The sequence below is a fragment of the Gopherus evgoodei genome, chromosome 11 (assembly GCF_007399415.2).
Source record: "Gopherus evgoodei ecotype Sinaloan lineage chromosome 11, rGopEvg1_v1.p, whole genome shotgun sequence".
Taxonomy (NCBI): domain Eukaryota; kingdom Metazoa; phylum Chordata; order Testudines; family Testudinidae; genus Gopherus; species Gopherus evgoodei.
Genome location: NC_044332.1, coordinates 28,506,178 through 28,522,369, shown reverse-complemented (window position 1 = coordinate 28,522,369; position 16,192 = coordinate 28,506,178). Strand labels below are relative to the sequence as shown.

Here is a 16,192-nt window from a genome sequence, read left to right as displayed (position 1 = left end):
TGGATGAGACCTCACCACAGTCTGTGTAATTGAGTCATTCCATGCCAAATTAATCAGTGCTTCCCAGTTGAACGTCCAGGTTTTGATGGAGTGTACTGTGCTAATAGTTCACATTTCACTGGAGGAGCTGACCAAATACCAAGTTTTCTCTAAAACATCTAAAGAAGCATTGTCACTTTTTATCTTGTGCTGGCGGTGTCTACACATGACACTCCCTCGGGCAGATACTCAATTTTTGTATATTTAAAAAAAATCAAGATCTTAGTGAACAAACCATGTTCTCCGTAGGAACTTTTTATTTACTGCTTTGTTCATACTCTTGCATGCTTCATTTATCAGCATATCTGTGGGCATATGTAGTACATGAGTTTACCTCCAAACCCAGCAGAAGTTTAATATTTATCTGTGAATATTGTTTGCTGCCATGTATAGAGTTTAAGACCTCGTTTTGTGTTAGCATCTTATAAGATGTAGCTACTGGTAGTTTTAAAATAAAACTACTTATTTAAAATCCATATGATTTTCACTTATCAGATTATAACCTATTAAAGATTGGTTCAATCTTGGATTTAAACTGCTTAGTAAAAACCCTTCCATTCTCAGTTGGGCCAAAACAATACTCTTGCATGAGTGAGTGGAGAAAATTCTAGCAGTAAATAATCATATTGTAGCTGAATATGATTCATATTGTTGTTTGGCAAATATTTTTCTGGAGTACTTTGAAATAAGGATAAATAAATATTTTCTAATTAAGCAGATAGTGTAAATAAATTTGGTGTTCCAGAGGAACTGATAAAGGCTGTCTCTTTTGGAAATACCAGCCTCTCCTGAACAGAGTTTAGTCAATACCAGGGGGTTCTCAAACTTCATTGTACAGCAACCCCTTTCTGACAAAAAAAAAAAATTACTACATGACCCCAGGAGTGGGGACTGAAGCCTGAGCCCACCTGAGGCCTCGGGGTGGGGGAGCCCAAGCACAAAGTCTTCATCCTTGGGGGGGTGGGGCCTGTAACCTGAGTTCCACCACCCAGTGCTGAAGCCCTAGGACTTTGGCTTCAGCCGCGGGTAGTGGGGCTCCGGCTTCGGCCCTGGGCCCCAGTAAGTCTATCACCAGCTCTGGTGACCCCATTAAATGGGATCACGACCTACAGTTAGAGAACTGCTGGTCTATACATATAATAAATGCAGGGTCTGACTGCCCACTGTCTTGCATCTGGCATTGTCATTTACATGGGCAAAGTGAGTGGAAAATGTTACCAAACCAGAAGGGTAGCATTTACATCCACTTTGCTCAGGTGTAAACAAATACACGAAGTGCTGGGCAGTGGAGAATTTATTATTATTTCTTTGTTGTATTGCCTTAGTCCCCACAAAGGGATTAGAGGATTTGGACAAATAAATAACACAGAGCCAGCCCCTGACGATCACATTCTCTAAATACTAAACAGGTGAATCAATAGAGAGATGGAGAAGAGAGAGGATGAGGCAAGAGCAGAGACCTGGGTGTTTGCATAAATAAGTAGTCATAGAGGTCTTGGAAGTTTCAGGTGGTCACCAGGTAATCAGTGGTAGTGATTTGTAGGCACCACACCAAAGGACCTTTTAAAAATTGATTTAAAGGAGGATAAAGTGGCGGCTTTAGAAATTCTGATAGTACAGTACTGTGGGCCTGAGTCTGTACTCTATAGCAGCAGTGTTTTGGAATGCAAACTGATGCCAAAGCAATCAAATTCTGATGGGTATACTCCTAAAAGGCTATATGAAAGGTCCTGCACATCTGTTTTTGTTTGTAATATTAAAACAACAAAGCATAATACAGATATAGAGCACAATATTATGAAGATTTGCATTTGTAATTTTGTTAAAGGGGGTAGTCCCATTGTAGTCAAGATAGCACTACTTGTTTGTCATTGCAGATTCAGCCCTATTCTGCTGGCGTTTCAATCACAAAATATCCGGTGGCTTTAGTAGAAACACCATTTAGCCCATAATTCTGCATTTTTTGCTAATTTTTCATTCACCCATTCTTTGAAACAGATTGTCTTGTCAGGATGTTTGTGGAGGAAAGTTAGTTCTGTTACTTTTACAGCTGAACACTAGAAACAGAAACACCACTTCCCATGCCTCACGTAGGTTCATGTACTGTTTATTGGCGCTGATGGCTAGCAATGAATATTCAATAACTGTTAAGACAGAAGTGCACAACTTGTAAGCATTTACAAAGATGCATCTTCAGCTGTAGCACAGGGGTATTTCTAAATTAAAAAGTGATTAGCAAAATATTGAGTAAATTTTATGAAGTATTATTTTAGCAAAATGAGTGCCTGAACACTTGAAAATCTGCTAACAGAAAGTTTATTGTGAAATTTCTCTTGTTTATTGCAAACCTGCTCTACTTGCCAAGTTTAACAAAAATTTGAGAGGGTTAAATGGGAACTTGATGCCATATTGGTAAGTTTGACATGGAAAGCCTGACAGATAAACTCTCCTCTGATTTATCAACATCATGCAGACTGCAATCCAATCTGCTCTTTTTGCTATAGCTACATATGGATTTGAGGGCTTTAGTTAATGCTTCCTGTTTTGGATGCTCTCAATATATTAGTTTTCAGTGATATGTAAATATAATTGTGTACTTAACTCATCAAAGTTCTTCTGTAAGTGTCTATCCTGTGTGTATAATAAAATTATGGCTTTTGCACTTAATATGCTTAGCCATTTGCACTTAATATGATTATTTTTTGAGGCTCTCTAACTTTATATTGCTTTTTTATTCTTAACTATGCTCAATTTCTTGTTAAAATCACATATTTATGCTATATATTTAAGTATTAGCAGTTCCCCCTAAGGTATCAAACCTAATGGCCTGTTGGTTTCTAGGTGGAATTTAAGGTGCCGATTTTGGCTTATAAAGCCCTACGTCTATGTCTACACTGCAGTTAAACTCCATGGCTGGCAAATAGCCCAGCTGACATAGGCTAGCCGCAAGTATGTAATTGCAGTGTAGACATATCCCAAGTGGCCTGGGATCTGCCTCCCTGGGAGGTTGCTGCTGTGTCCCTGCTATACTGCTGCACTTGCTGCATGGAGGCACTTGAGCTGTGTATTCCTTGATTTAAATGAGATGGGGCTAATGATAGGACACTTCCTATGAAGGGGGGCCCCTCAATTCTGGCATTCACTCCCCTATCAGATTTGTTGATTTCCGGGCACACTGCAAAGCACAGTGTTTTCTCAAACTTTTGTCAAGGGTAAGTGAAGGGGGAGAATTCAGCTTTGATGTACTCGATCCTTTCCTTTGATTATAGGGATTGATTTGTAGTGCCAGGTTGAGCTGTCTGGAATAGATTGGCTCATTGTGTTTTCCAATTCCTTGTATGATTGTGTTCTTTCAACTATGAGAATGCCTAGAGTTAAAGTGAATAAGCACCTTTTATGAAATTAAAAATAAATAGAAAGAAGTGTTTTAATGAGATACTTTAATGTGAAGAGAAACTAGTTTGCTTTGTGTGCAACCTTCTTTATATTACTTTGAGTCTAAAGGCCTGCTTTTCTCTGCTTAGTGTCTCCAAAAGATTCTGCCTGTTACAGGCTTGTATATGTTGTATGTCAATATATGTAACAGAAAAACTAAATTGTCTGAAGACAGTGGGGTGCCTCAAAAAATATATTTTCTATGATTTTTCTTAGGAACAGACTGTTTTTTCTCTTTTAAAGATTTTTATAAATTTATCTTCATTTGATTATCTAAAACTCATTCTTTAATGTTAAGTATTAACTAGACATCTTATGTAGATTATTTTAACATATAGTGGGAAATATTGTGACAGCCAACCAATTGACTATGACAAGTCACTGGGGTTTTCTCTTGAGGGTAATATCAGATATTAAAGGTAGCACCAGACACCCACTTTATCTGTATTCGTTTCTCAGAGCAAAGTGTTGCCTCCCTTTTCTCCCTGCGTTTAACAGTTATTGTGGAAGATCATTAATAAGGCTAGATGATCCTTTTGATAAAATTAGCCGCAAAAGGAGTAAAATGGTTATAGATTTGAATGGTTGAAATAAAACCTAAGTAAATACAGCAGAGGTGAAAGAATAGGAACACTGACTTATAACAGAGGAATCATTTATTTTTCAAAGTTTTTATTGCATATAACTGATTACTTATCCTTAACTAAAAAGAAACAATACACAGTCACAAAAGAGAGAGGAAGGATAGGCTTGTAGTTAAAAGGAAGCCAGTGTACATTTAAGTAAGAAGTCTCAGAGAAAGGGTGGTCTCATAGACTGAGTCTGTGCATCTGTTCCTGGAACAGCCACAGACTTCCTGTGTGATTTTCGGCAGGTGGCTTCCTCTCTGCATCTGTAATATGGGAACAATAATACCTCATAACTGAGAGGGAGCGTTATGACCTTCATGTCAGGGAGGTGTTCAGATATTGGGGACCTACATACATAGTTCTCCCTTATGTCTGTGTGAGTGATTTGGGCACTTTAACTTCTGGGAAGTTTGTTTATTTGCCCTGCATGTTGGGGGACAAGATCCCTCTTGGTGATATCACACAGATGGATTTGTTTAACATGATACACCTCACCTCTTTGCAAAAGGTTTATTAGGCTGATCAAGATCTACCACAGGCAATCCTTTAATCACTACAACTAAATTGGAGCACACATGATCTTTTCTAGCAGCTACTCTTCAATTTAACCTTGTCACTTGGGTAAGTTGGTAAAAGGTGCCTTCAGAACTTATGTTCATGATTTCTATGATGAGGTAAGAAATCAGTGTTCAGTAGCCCATGGCTAAAACTCCACACTCCATCACCATGTTCTTTTAAGGCCTTGTGTCTTCATTGGCGTTTTTTTGGCTCCAGTTGAACGCCAGTTAACTCAAAATAGTTAATACATTTGTAAGGGATCTAGTCTGGACATTCTCAACATGTTTGATCTTGGCTACAAACGTTTGTAGTTTGCCCAAGCTGATCCTTAGAACTATAGTTCACACACTGTCCCTTAGGACTACAATCTTGTAGATATGGAAAATGTTTTTACAAAGCAGTAACGTTCGTAAAATTTCAATAGTGATGTTGTGGTTAAACTAACCTTGGAATGGGGAAGGTATAGTCTATTCCTCTCACTTCAAATTATACATAACTTTAGAAATGTTTTTGCTGCTGCTTAGTTTGATTTCACTGTAGAGGTGCCCAATGGCCAAGGTGTGTTGCCTTTTTGTTATAAGTTGGAAAGCCATTGTTGAAACCATTGTAGGAAATTCCAAGGAACCTATGTTAGTTTGTTCATTTCCACTATTTCCCCCCCACCCACTTTAATTAACACCACATCTTAAAAATTGACTCTTCTCAAAATCTGAAAAGTAATCCTGTGAAATTTCTGCTAATGCTGATACTGTGTCCTATTACTGAAGGGTATGTAGTGCATTATTAATAGACTTCAATGAAATATTTACTTTACTTTTTTGTTTTATGAAATATTTTTCTATAACATTTCACAAAATGCAGTGAAAATACAGGTGTTTCTATCAAATTACACATACATAACAAATTTAGAAGAAAATGGATGCAATAGCAGATGTAAAAACATATAAGGAAAAGATCCAATAGCTTAATATTTTTAAACCCCAACAATAATAAGCAATTATAATATATTAGTTATCCATAAACCTAATAAAATTAACATACCCAAGGAAACCTAAATCTGAAACCTATTGCAATTGGAACGGAAACTGAAAATAAAAAGAGAAATTAAGAATCATGTTTGTGTTTAAAAATTTCTTGTACGTTGCCACCCATGTATTTTTGGTGCTAAATCAGATATTTTTGAATTCATATGCATAGGATTGGGAATACAATATGTTTGGTTTTGTTTTTAATCAAGATTATTCTGACTTCTCCACATCAGAGTGGCTTCTCTTGACCTAAGAAGGGCTGATGTCAAACTGCACAACATTTTGCCACATGGTCTTGCCAAGTAAGAGAGAACTTCTCTATAATTGAGAGAAACCAAACTCTGACACACTAACTCTTGGCAGCTAGAATTAGATGAGCATGTAGATACTTGTATAGGTTCATAAGGTTAATCTGAGGGTAGAGAGTAAGGCCATGGTCCTTCAATTGACTCCTATTAAAGTCAGCGGGGTTCCACACGTATACGGTCTGCCCACCCACAAGTTGCAGAACCAAGGCAGGCCTAAAAGAAAAACTGAAGAATTCAATGGCAAATCTAACCTGGTAATCAGGATAATTTGTTTTGTCTGTTTTTCAACCAAAAATGAGCAATAATAGGAAAAAGTCCACTGTAAATGTGCAAAAGAACTTGCCTGAATGATTCAAGCCTCTAGTTAAATTGATTAGTAATAGTATTTAACCTACCAGATCTAATGTATATTCCAAAAACTGGTTTTAAGAGTATCTTATGATATTAGTGAATAAGAGCAAGAAAAATGTTGTCAAATTTGAAAATAAATGTGCATCGGTTAATTAGAAATCAGTGTAAGCTTCTGCAGTTTGCAGTACTACCAACTCCAAACATTTAAAAATCAAGATTCAGGCCCCCAAAATTATGACATTCATTTTTTTAAGACTCATGATTTTTAAATCACTTTTTGTTCTTCTTTGTCTTCTGGTTTTAGAGCCTTTAGGGTTCTTGTTTTCAGTCATGGGGGATAGAACCTTTTTTTGAAATGAAAGAAGAGATTCTCAGGTAATATTATTCGTCAGCTGGGGTTGGTGAGAAAAACACCAGGTATTGCAACATTCATAGTAAAATCCTGGAATTGGCAACACTGAACTTGTTTTAAAATTGCAAATTCTCACAGATGACTTTGTAATAAAAAATGCCTGCAGATAAAATCAACCACAATGCTGGAGTCTAGAGAAAGGGAAGAGTGTTCCAGACTAAATTTTAGATTATATTACTGGGCCATGGCAGCTCATTCCACAGACATAAGAATGGCATACGGGGTCAAACCAATGCTTCATCTCGCTCAGTATCCTGTCTTCCAACAGCGGCCAATACCAGCTGCTTCAGAGGGAATGAACAGAGCAATTCTCAAGTGATCCATCCCGTGTTTTCCAGTCCCAGCATCTGGTAGTCAGAGGTTTAGGGACACCCAGAGCATGGGGTTGCAGTCCTGACCATCTTGGCTAATAGCTGTTGATGGCCCTATCCTCCATGAACTTAACCAGTTCTTTTTTGAACCCTGTTGTACTTTTGGCGTTCACAACATCCCATGGCAATCAGTTCCACACGTTGAATATACTTTGTGTGAAGAAGTGTTTCCTTTTGTTTGTTTTAAACATGTGCCTGTTAATTTCATTGGGGGACCCCTGGTTTTTGTGTTATGTGAAGAAGTAAATAACATTTTCTTATTCACTTTCTCCACACCCCATCATATCCCTCTTTAGTCATCTCTTTTCCAAGCTGAAAGGTCCCAGTCATCTTAATCTCTCTTCATATGGAAGCTGTTCCATACCTGTAATCATTTTTGTTACCCTTCTCTGTACCATTTCTATTTTTAATATAACTACTCAAGGTATGGGCATGCCATGGGTATAGATAGTTGTTTTATATTTACTGTCTTCTTATCTGTCCCGTTCCCAATGGTTCATAACATTGTTTTAGCTTTTTTGACTGCTGCTGCACATTGAGCAGATGTTTTCAGAGAACTATCCACAATGACTCAAAGATTTCTCTCTCGAGTGATAACAGCTAATTTAGACACGATCATTTTATATGTATAGTTGGGATAGTATTTTCCAATGTGTATTACTTTGCATTTATCAAAATTTACTTTGATCTGCCATTTTGTTGCCCAGTCACACAGTTTTGTGAGGTTCCCTTTGTGACTCTTCGCAGTCTGCTTTGGACTTAACTATCTTGAGTAATTTTGTGGCATCTGCAAATTTTGCCACCTCACAGCTTACCCCTTTTTCCAGATTTATGTCTGTGTTGAAAAAACACTGGTCCCAGTACAGATCCCTGGGGGACACCACTATTTACCTCTCACCATTCTGAAAACAGACCATTTAGTCCTACCCTTTGTTTCCTATCTTTTAAGCAGTTAGTGATCCACGAGAGGACCTTCCCTCTTATCTATGACAGCTTACTTTGCTTAAAAGCCTTTGGTGAGGCACTTTGTCAAATACTTTCTGAAAATATAAGTACATTATATCTACTGGGTCACCCTTGTTCACATGTTTAATGACCCCCACAAATAATTCTAATAGATTGGCATGATTTCCCTTTACAAAAGCCATGTTGACTCTTCTCCAATAAATCGTGTTCTTTTATGTGTCTGATAATTCTGTTCTTTACTATAGTTTCAACAAATTTACCTAGTACTGAAGTTACGCTTACCAACCTGTAATTGCCAGGATCGCCTCTTGAGCCTTTTTTAAAAATTGGCAGCATATTAGCTATCCTCTAGTCACCTGGTACAGAAGCTGATTTAAATGATGGGTTACATATCACTTTTAGTAGTTCTGCTATTTCATATTTGTTTTTCTTCAGAAGTCTTGGGTGAATACTGTGTGATCCTGGTAACTTATTACTGTTTAATTTATCAACTTGTTCCAAAACCGCCTCTAATGACATTTCAATTTGGGACAGTTCCTCAGATTTGTCACCTAAAAATAATGGCTCAGGCATGAGAATCTCCCTTACATCCTCTTCAATGAAGACTGATGCAAATAATTCATTTAGCTTCTCCATAATGGCCTTGTCTTCCTTGAGTGCTCCTTTAGCACCTCAATTATTTGGTGGCCCCACTGATTTGTTTGGCAGGCTTCCTACTTCTGATGTACTTAAGTAAAAAAACAATGACACCTAATGCACATTGGTTTAATATGGAACAGAACTTAATAAACATCACTGAAAGAGAATAATACCTGTGAATGCTGTTAAAAGATTTCTTTCTGGCCTAAACTTACATCCCTTATCAGTTATTGCCCTTAATGTTTGGGAGAAAATTCTAAACTATAATCAGTTATTTAAAGGGATAATCTCTGCTTATCTTAATCAACAATGAGTTTGTAAGCAGGCAAAACTAAGCTTCTAATTTGATTCTAAAATATTAGAGATGGGAATCTTCTGAGGGCTTCTTGGCTTTTTGAGAATAGTAAGTTAAGTTCCTTACAGAATATTAAAGGAATCACTGGAGAATGATGTTCTGTATTTCACAATTTAAATATTATGACATTAATAAATTTCAGTGGAACAGTTTATCAGCAATCCAAAAGAGCTTGAAACCACTATAATTAAAACTTAGTCCTTAAAAAATTCTACTTTGGAATGTAAGTTGATCCAGAGTGAGAAACAAAAATATATTGCTTCAGGCAAGAGAGTATCTATTAAATATTTAAGTTAAATTGTTTTGTGGCATCTTTTGAGTTATCCAGAAACATGCACTGAAATATTTATTTAGAATGAAACATATTAACATTAAATAGTTTGCTGATCTAATATTTTTTTCCAGGTTATGCTCACAAATATTAATACTGCAAAATCTCAAATTTATGCAATATGTCTCTAGTCTGATAGCCAAGAACTAATGGACTGCACTTCTGTGTGGGAGACCAATTTTTTGTTCCCAGTAAGGAAAATTACTAATGGCTAACTCTACTATTATTTATAATTATTATTGAGTATGAAAGATGCTCTCAGAACTAAAATCTAAATCCTAGTGGCTTTTAAAATTTGGTTTTAAAATGAATTATTATTTGTAAAAAGGTACAGGACTGACCTTCCTGAAATCCACTGTTTCTCCACAGAATAAGTATGGGGCCTGCAGTGGCAATATGATTTCTTCTCAGTCCCTCTTGTATTTCTGAACTTTGATTGGAAGCGAAAAAAGATCAGTTTAGTCCCATGTCTGTTCAATCCTTGCCCTCTGCTACTGAGGCTTCCAACCTAATTGTGCGGATGATTTTTATGATGTAGGTACCTACCTACTAGGAACTAGGGGGTCTTACTTTTCTTTTTCCCAGAGGTGCTGAGCAACCACAGTCCCACTGACTTCAGGTGAAATTGAAGATGCTCAGCATTTCTGCAAATGGAACTCCAGTTGGAGATCAAATAATTTTGCACAGGCGTTCAGGTGGAATGGATATGACTAGTGAAGAAAAGCTCCATATCTCATTACATGTCCTCTGAGTCATCTCATTCTGTGTCCTACGGTTATTTAAGCAAAACTGTAAATACTGAAGTTAGATTCTTACAAAGCAGATGATTTGTAGGGGAAGATTTCAAAGGCACAAATTGCAGTTAGTTGCTTAGCTCCTATTTTGTGCCTTTGAAAATCTCTCCTGTAATAAATGTATAGGATGGTTATTGAAAGAGCTACAGAACTGCTACTAGAAGATAAGTTGCTATAGTAGTGGCAGTGTCGGTCACTAAATCCACTTTTTCGTGATTGCCGATATTTTCTTATCATTATCAAAGTGAATTAACGGTTGAATACAGTGTTTTTCTTTCCTCAGATCCTGAGGTATTTATGGGCAAGGCATGTAAGTAATAAAAAGAGGCTTTCTTTTATTCCTCAGTGCCTGACCTTCCATGATTGCCCCCTTCTTTCTGTGTTGCGCTTTAACTGTAGTCTGTTTTATTTGCTCTACAGGATACCTGCAGTCATTGTGGAGGGTTGTTGTGTTGAATATCGGATGCTTGTGGTGAGCTATGGCGGCTGATGATAAAGTTGCCATCTTAACTGATGATGAAGAAGAACAGAAGAGAAAGTATGTGCTTGCTGATCCTTTCAATGGAATTTCCAAGGAGCAAGATCTCCAGCCCCAAAATGAAACCCCTTCAACTGAGACCACCACTGTCCCAGATGAGGAGCTAGACTGGTTAGAAAGGCACTGTGTCAGAATAAACAATGATCTTCTGATCTCCAAGGTCTTTTATTTTTTCTTTTATTCTGCATATGGCTCCCTTTACCCATTGCTTCCTGTGTATTATAAGCAGCTAGGCATGTCACCTAGTCAGAGTGGACTTCTGGTGGGCATTAGGTACTTTATTGAGTTCTGCAGTGCTCCTTTCTGGGGAGTGGTGGCAGATCGCTTTAAAAAAGGGAAAGTTGTCCTTCTCTTTTCACTTTTATGTTGGATTTTATTTAACCTGGGGATTGGATTTGTTAGACCAGCTACCTTAAGATGTGTACCAAAGGTCCCTCCACCACCACATCCTTCCAATGCCAGCCACCTTTTAACATCGCTGTCGCAAAATGCCACCATTTCTTCTCTACTAACTACAGCTAGTGCTACGTTACAGAAGGGTCTTGGGAAACAGGACCTGTTAGCTAACAGTCCCCCAACTTTGGAATTGTTTCCATTTTCTGCTCAGACCAGAAATGGAGACCTTGCCTTGGATAACAACAGTACAAATTTTATTTCAAAGAATACCACCACAAACCCAGGACTGCCAGGAAATATGACCCACCCTACATCACCACCTGTTGTCACTACGAAGCCAGTATCTTCTGACCACGTCATGCTGGTTTATGATCATCAAGAAGTAGAAGCTATCTTTCTACTCATTCTCTTGGTTGTCATTATAGGAGAGTTTTTCAGTGCCTCATCTGTTACCATTGTGGACACCGTGACTCTCCAATACCTTGGCAAACACAGGGATCGCTATGGCTTGCAGCGGATGTGGGGCTCTCTGGGCTGGGGACTGGCCATGCTGTCAGTGGGAATTGGTATAGACTATACCCGTATAGAAGTGATCATCGAAGGTCTGGGGTGTAAAGCTCCTGAGTACAAGAACTACAGGATTGTTTTCATAGTCTTTGGTGTACTGATGTCAATGGCGCTTATTGTGGCCACCCAGTTCAGATTCCATTATGACCACTACAAAGAAGATGAAAACAAGAGGAAGGAAGTAGAGATCCCACAGGTGGATGGAAATGCCTCCACTGAATCCTCTGATGACACCCCCAGCAGCATAAGCCAGTCTCAGTCATTCAGTTTTTGGGACCTGATAAAGCTCCTTTGCAGTATACAGTATGGGTCTGTGCTGTTTGTGGCTTGGTTTATGGGGTTTGGGTATGGGTTTGTGTTCACCTTTCTCTACTGGCACTTGGAAGACCTGAATGGCACTACCACCCTCTTTGGAGTCTGTTCTGTCTTGAGCCACGTGTCTGAGCTGACTGCCTACTTCTTTAGCCACAAGTTGATTGAACTGATTGGTCACATCAGGTAAGCAAATGACAATAATCACTAAAGAACTGTGCACATGTTAGTGGAGCTAAGTTTGTAGAGTATTAAGTTGAGTTAGCCTCATGTTTCTCTATTTTAAAGAGTCTCCTCCTGTGAATCTGTTTTTGACTATATTTGTGCTGCTTATAAATGAGACATCTTTTAAGTTGTGCTCTTCCTGGCTGAGCTGGACCAAGAATGGTTCTGACTGGAGCTGATACCCTCCCTCAGTCCTGCAGATAAATGGGGTATTCAGGCTACCTCACTTATTTCTTAACTATTGGAGAGCACCAACGGTGAAGATGTCAGTATTTGCCAGCACCATCCCTGCAAGTATGTCAGGGAGTGATAATGTGTTGGTGCTAGAACACTGTACATCCAGAAATAGTGTAGTCTCTCTGATACATCAGGCAAGGTAGGAGTCCAGTGCGATAGAAACAGAAGAGATAAGATAAAGATCCCTGTAGCATTTACCCAATATTAAAAAAAAAAAATGCTAGAAACCGGTGAAAGTTTACTGTGATTTTTTTCTAGCAAGCCTTATTTTTAATGTGATCCTTTCCCCCAATCTCTTTCAAATTCCTAATGTGACACAGTGAATCTGTATTATATTCCAATGCTATAACTTTGTTACAGAAATACATATAAATACCTTGAATACATTCTCTAGGAAATGGAACTAGGTTACAGTCTCTGAATTGCAGCACTCTGTCTGTTTTACAGTGGATTTAAACAGTGAGGCAACACTTCTCCAAAACCACTCTCCCTTTATTTTAAAGATCTCTGTCCTGACCTGCATATACTCAGATACGTGACTGCCTCATGAAGTAAAAGTTCATTTTAAACATGTATATAATACAACTTCTTCATAACACCCAAAATGTTTTCTCAGCACTTTAGTGATGTTTGGCAGTTTAACCTTGAAAGGATTGCTTTAAAGTGCATCCTCAATGATTTTGCTTCAAAACTCCGTGATTTGTTTGAACAACAATCTATTCTGGGCTTGTTTATCTTGAAGTGTGTAATATTGTCACATCTCACGGTGGTCCCCTAAACAGAGGCAAATCATATTTTCACAGAACTGTATATGTAGTCTTGTTCCCATACCTTCTCCCAATACACTTGAGGATCTGTTATCTAGATGTCAGTGCATTTTCAACCATATGGGTCATGCAGTTTTTTTTTCTGCATCCTATCCTGTTTGTTTTCAGTGAGTTGATCCCTCTGTGGTGTTTCTCTTGACCTCAATCAAAGGGATGTTTCAGGTGCTCTCTCAAGTTACTGTGCCTGGCACTTGGGATATCAAATTTTATACCAAGTAGAGTCTTTAGGCTTTTAATTAATCTGGATCTATTATTTTAAGCAAACCCAATATAAATTTTTCTGTGCTGATCACAAGATGTTCTCTCCCTTCCCTTCGCTTGTTTTTTATTGATGAAGCAGGAGTTGTCATATTTTCATCTTTCTTCCATTTAAGCGGGTTGCATAATAAGGATAAATAGCTTTCAGAGCTTTAAATTTTACACATAATTAGTTTGACAAAATTTACTGGCACTTGGCAGGCAAAGGAAAAAAGAAGAGTGTAATTTAATAGCAAAAGATGCTTTTCATTTTCAGCTCATAGACGATGCTGAAACCTTGAGACGGTCTCTACACCTGCAGCATGAAAACGTCTTGTTTGGCAAACTAAATTTTGGTTTCCTCCTCTCATACGAAGTGTATTGAATATTAGCTTTATGTGACAGGCACTAGATGGATTGCAGTCTAAAAAGATATGTATTTCTCCTCTGACATTTATTGTGTCTGTTGGAAAAAGAAACATAAATAATCTGGTGAAGTTCTGAGGCACTATGTTTTGACAAGAAGTCTTGTGCCAGATGTGTGAATGTAGTATATTCATTACTCTGGATCTAGATGCATTTGGATGGAAAAGGAAAGTGCAAAGAGTGATCATGGAAGGGAAAGCTTTCTTTTTAAGTAAAAAATTAGATTTAAGGATTGAGTATTTGACAGTCTATGGCTAAATTCTATATACTGGAGGCTTTGGCAATGACATGGCCCAGGTAAGAGATACGTATGTGGCACCTGATGTCACCAGAAAGTACCCCTTGATGGAGCTGAAGCCCTGAAATTTACATGTGTATATTGACTATAAAGGTATATAAATGAACAAGAGATAATAATTAATCTTGTCTGTTTGTGTGTATGCAATGTAATTGTGGAGATAATCTGGACCTGGGACGTACTCAAGTTTAAATGCATCATTTTCTTTTAGAGTCACAGTGACATTGGGAAATGTATAATAATCATGGGAAGAACAGTCATTAGCAGATCATAGTCAAAATGGTTTAAATCTGGGTATGATGCAATCAATGTTTTGCTGAACAGGAGACTGCTAGTTTTGAAATATATCTCCTACATGCAAAATTCTTTGGAATCTACAGTTCCATAGCTACTGGCTGCCTAGAGTACTTTTAAACACTGCTTTTTTCATTAACCGTTGATGTTCGTACTCTTGATATCAATAGGAGTTAGTTTACACAACACTAATTATAAAGCTCTGTAGTATAACCTAACCCGCCCCACCCCGCCTTTACATTAATTCTTATGGGGAAATTGGATTAGCTTAACATCGTTTCACTTAGTTGCATTTTTCAATAACAAAACTACAACGTTGAGTGTACTGGACATCTGTATAATTTTTTAATGGCCCAAACCAGAATGTGAACAATTCTGGCATATACAGGGTTAAGTGTTTCCAGAAACTATGCTGTAAGGTCTCATATCATAGTGGTAGGGGAAAGGTTCCTTCCACTCCACACCCAGCCCTGAAGACTTCCTAGGTCTATTGTGAGAGAGATGACTATGACTTTTCTGTTATGGTGTGGAAAGATTGCAGCAGAAGTTATTTTCCTTTAACCCTTACTACTAGCAAAGTAGTACACCGATATCTATGTATTCTTCCTCCCATTCTAAACAATAGACTAGAATCATAGAATATCAGGGTTGGAAGGGACCTCAGGAGGTTATTTAGTCCAACCCCTTACTCAAAGCAGGACCAATCCCCAGACAGATTTTTACCCCAGATCCCTAAATGCCCCCTCAAGGAAACTCTCAGCCCTGGGTTTAGCAGGCCAATGCTCAAACCACTAAGCTATCCATCCTCCTAAAATATATATTTAGTGTGTATCTCTATGTGTAGACACACACTAAACCTTTCCCCTGTCATTCACACTACTGTGGCTCTTTTGGGTAATGTTAATCATTAATTCAGCTCCTTAACCCCTGAAGTTTGACTGTCATTGGTTCAAGTCCAGAAGGATAAGGTTTAATATCCCCTCCAGCCATATTCTGCCCCCTATCCAGTTTGTGTCCCATCCCCGACCGTGACCAACCACAATCCTAGAATATCAGGGTTGGAAAGGACCTCAGGGAATAGAAGCTCTTGCTATCATTTTTCTGATAGCTTAGCACTAGTACCTTCACTATCCCTCTTGCCTGAGTTTTTGGAGACAGGCACAGGCTTGATTCTTGTAATCACAAGCTCTGACACAGATAAATAGGGGGAAAATGTATCGGCACTTTTCACAGTAAGCTGCACTTAGGTAGATCTGGGAGCTAGCTGAGCAAACACTTGTCTCCTCTCAGCTACTCACACAACTGTCATCCACCAGTATGATGAAACTTCTGATTCCAGCATTCCAGGTTCAGACCCCATGTGAGTGCTGAGTAGATCTGGGAGCGTAACTGATTTTTTGATGTAATGGAGCTTCTGTGGGAGGGATACTTCAGTGGTTTGAGCATTGGCCTGCTAAACCTAGGGTTATAAATTCAGTCCTTGAGGGGGCCACCTAGGGATCTGGGGCAAAATCAGTACTTGGTCCTGCTAGTGAAGGCAGGAGGCTGATTCAATGACCTTTCAGGGTCCTTTCCAGTTCTATGGTATAGGTATATCTCCATATATTATATTAAAATAA

At 38.3% G+C, this 16,192-nt stretch overlaps 1 protein-coding gene across 8 annotated transcripts in view; it reads left to right on the top strand.

Moving 5' to 3' along the window:
- MFSD6 (major facilitator superfamily domain containing 6) overlaps positions 1-16,192 on the top strand; it is a 56,607-nt gene that overhangs the window by 6,065 nt on the left and 34,350 nt on the right. For 7 of the 8 annotated variants that reach the window (XM_030579954.1, XM_030579950.1, XM_030579953.1 and 4 more), the window contains exon 2: positions 10,637-12,215. In XM_030579954.1, the coding sequence (XP_030435814.1) occupies positions 10,696-12,215 (1,520 nt within the window). In that variant the 5' untranslated portion in view covers positions 10,637-10,695. Of the gene's footprint in view, positions 1-10,499; positions 10,527-10,636; positions 12,216-16,192 lie in introns of all 8 variants that reach the window. The other variant, XM_030579951.1, reaches the window with a different exon arrangement.